Source organism: Aptenodytes forsteri, unplaced genomic scaffold, assembly GCF_000699145.1.
Source record: "Aptenodytes forsteri isolate BGI_AS27 unplaced genomic scaffold, ASM69914v1 Scaffold1008, whole genome shotgun sequence".
NCBI classification, from domain to species: Eukaryota; Metazoa; Chordata; class Aves; order Sphenisciformes; family Spheniscidae; genus Aptenodytes; species Aptenodytes forsteri.
In genome coordinates this window covers 22,254-22,455 of record NW_008794843.1, presented here as the reverse complement: position 1 = coordinate 22,455, position 202 = coordinate 22,254, and the positions used below count along the sequence as shown (strand labels likewise).

Sequence of the window (202 nt, the reverse complement as noted above, 5' to 3'; positions counted from 1 at the left end):
GCTGACCCGCCCGCACTCGCAGAGGGAGGAGGGCATGATCCAGGGGCAGCTCAACCACTCGGACGCCGCCCAGTACATCCGCCAGCTCAAGGACCACATCGACGAGCTCAAGGCCGAGGTAAGGCACCCATGGGTGCTGCGGCACCCATGTCCTGTGCCCACGGGCGCTGGGGGACCGGTACCCTGCACCCACGGCCGCGGC

The 202-nt window shown here is 69.8% G+C and overlaps 1 protein-coding gene across 1 annotated transcript in view; it reads left to right on the top strand.

Moving 5' to 3' along the window:
- EVI5L (ecotropic viral integration site 5 like) overlaps window positions 1-202 on the top strand; it is a 33,064-nt gene that overhangs the window by 30,382 nt on the left and 2,480 nt on the right. Inside the window, exon 17 of the mRNA XM_009274521.2 lies at window positions 23-118. Coding sequence (XP_009272796.2) covers window positions 23-118 — 96 coding nt within the window. The remainder of the gene's footprint in view (window positions 1-22; window positions 119-202) is intronic.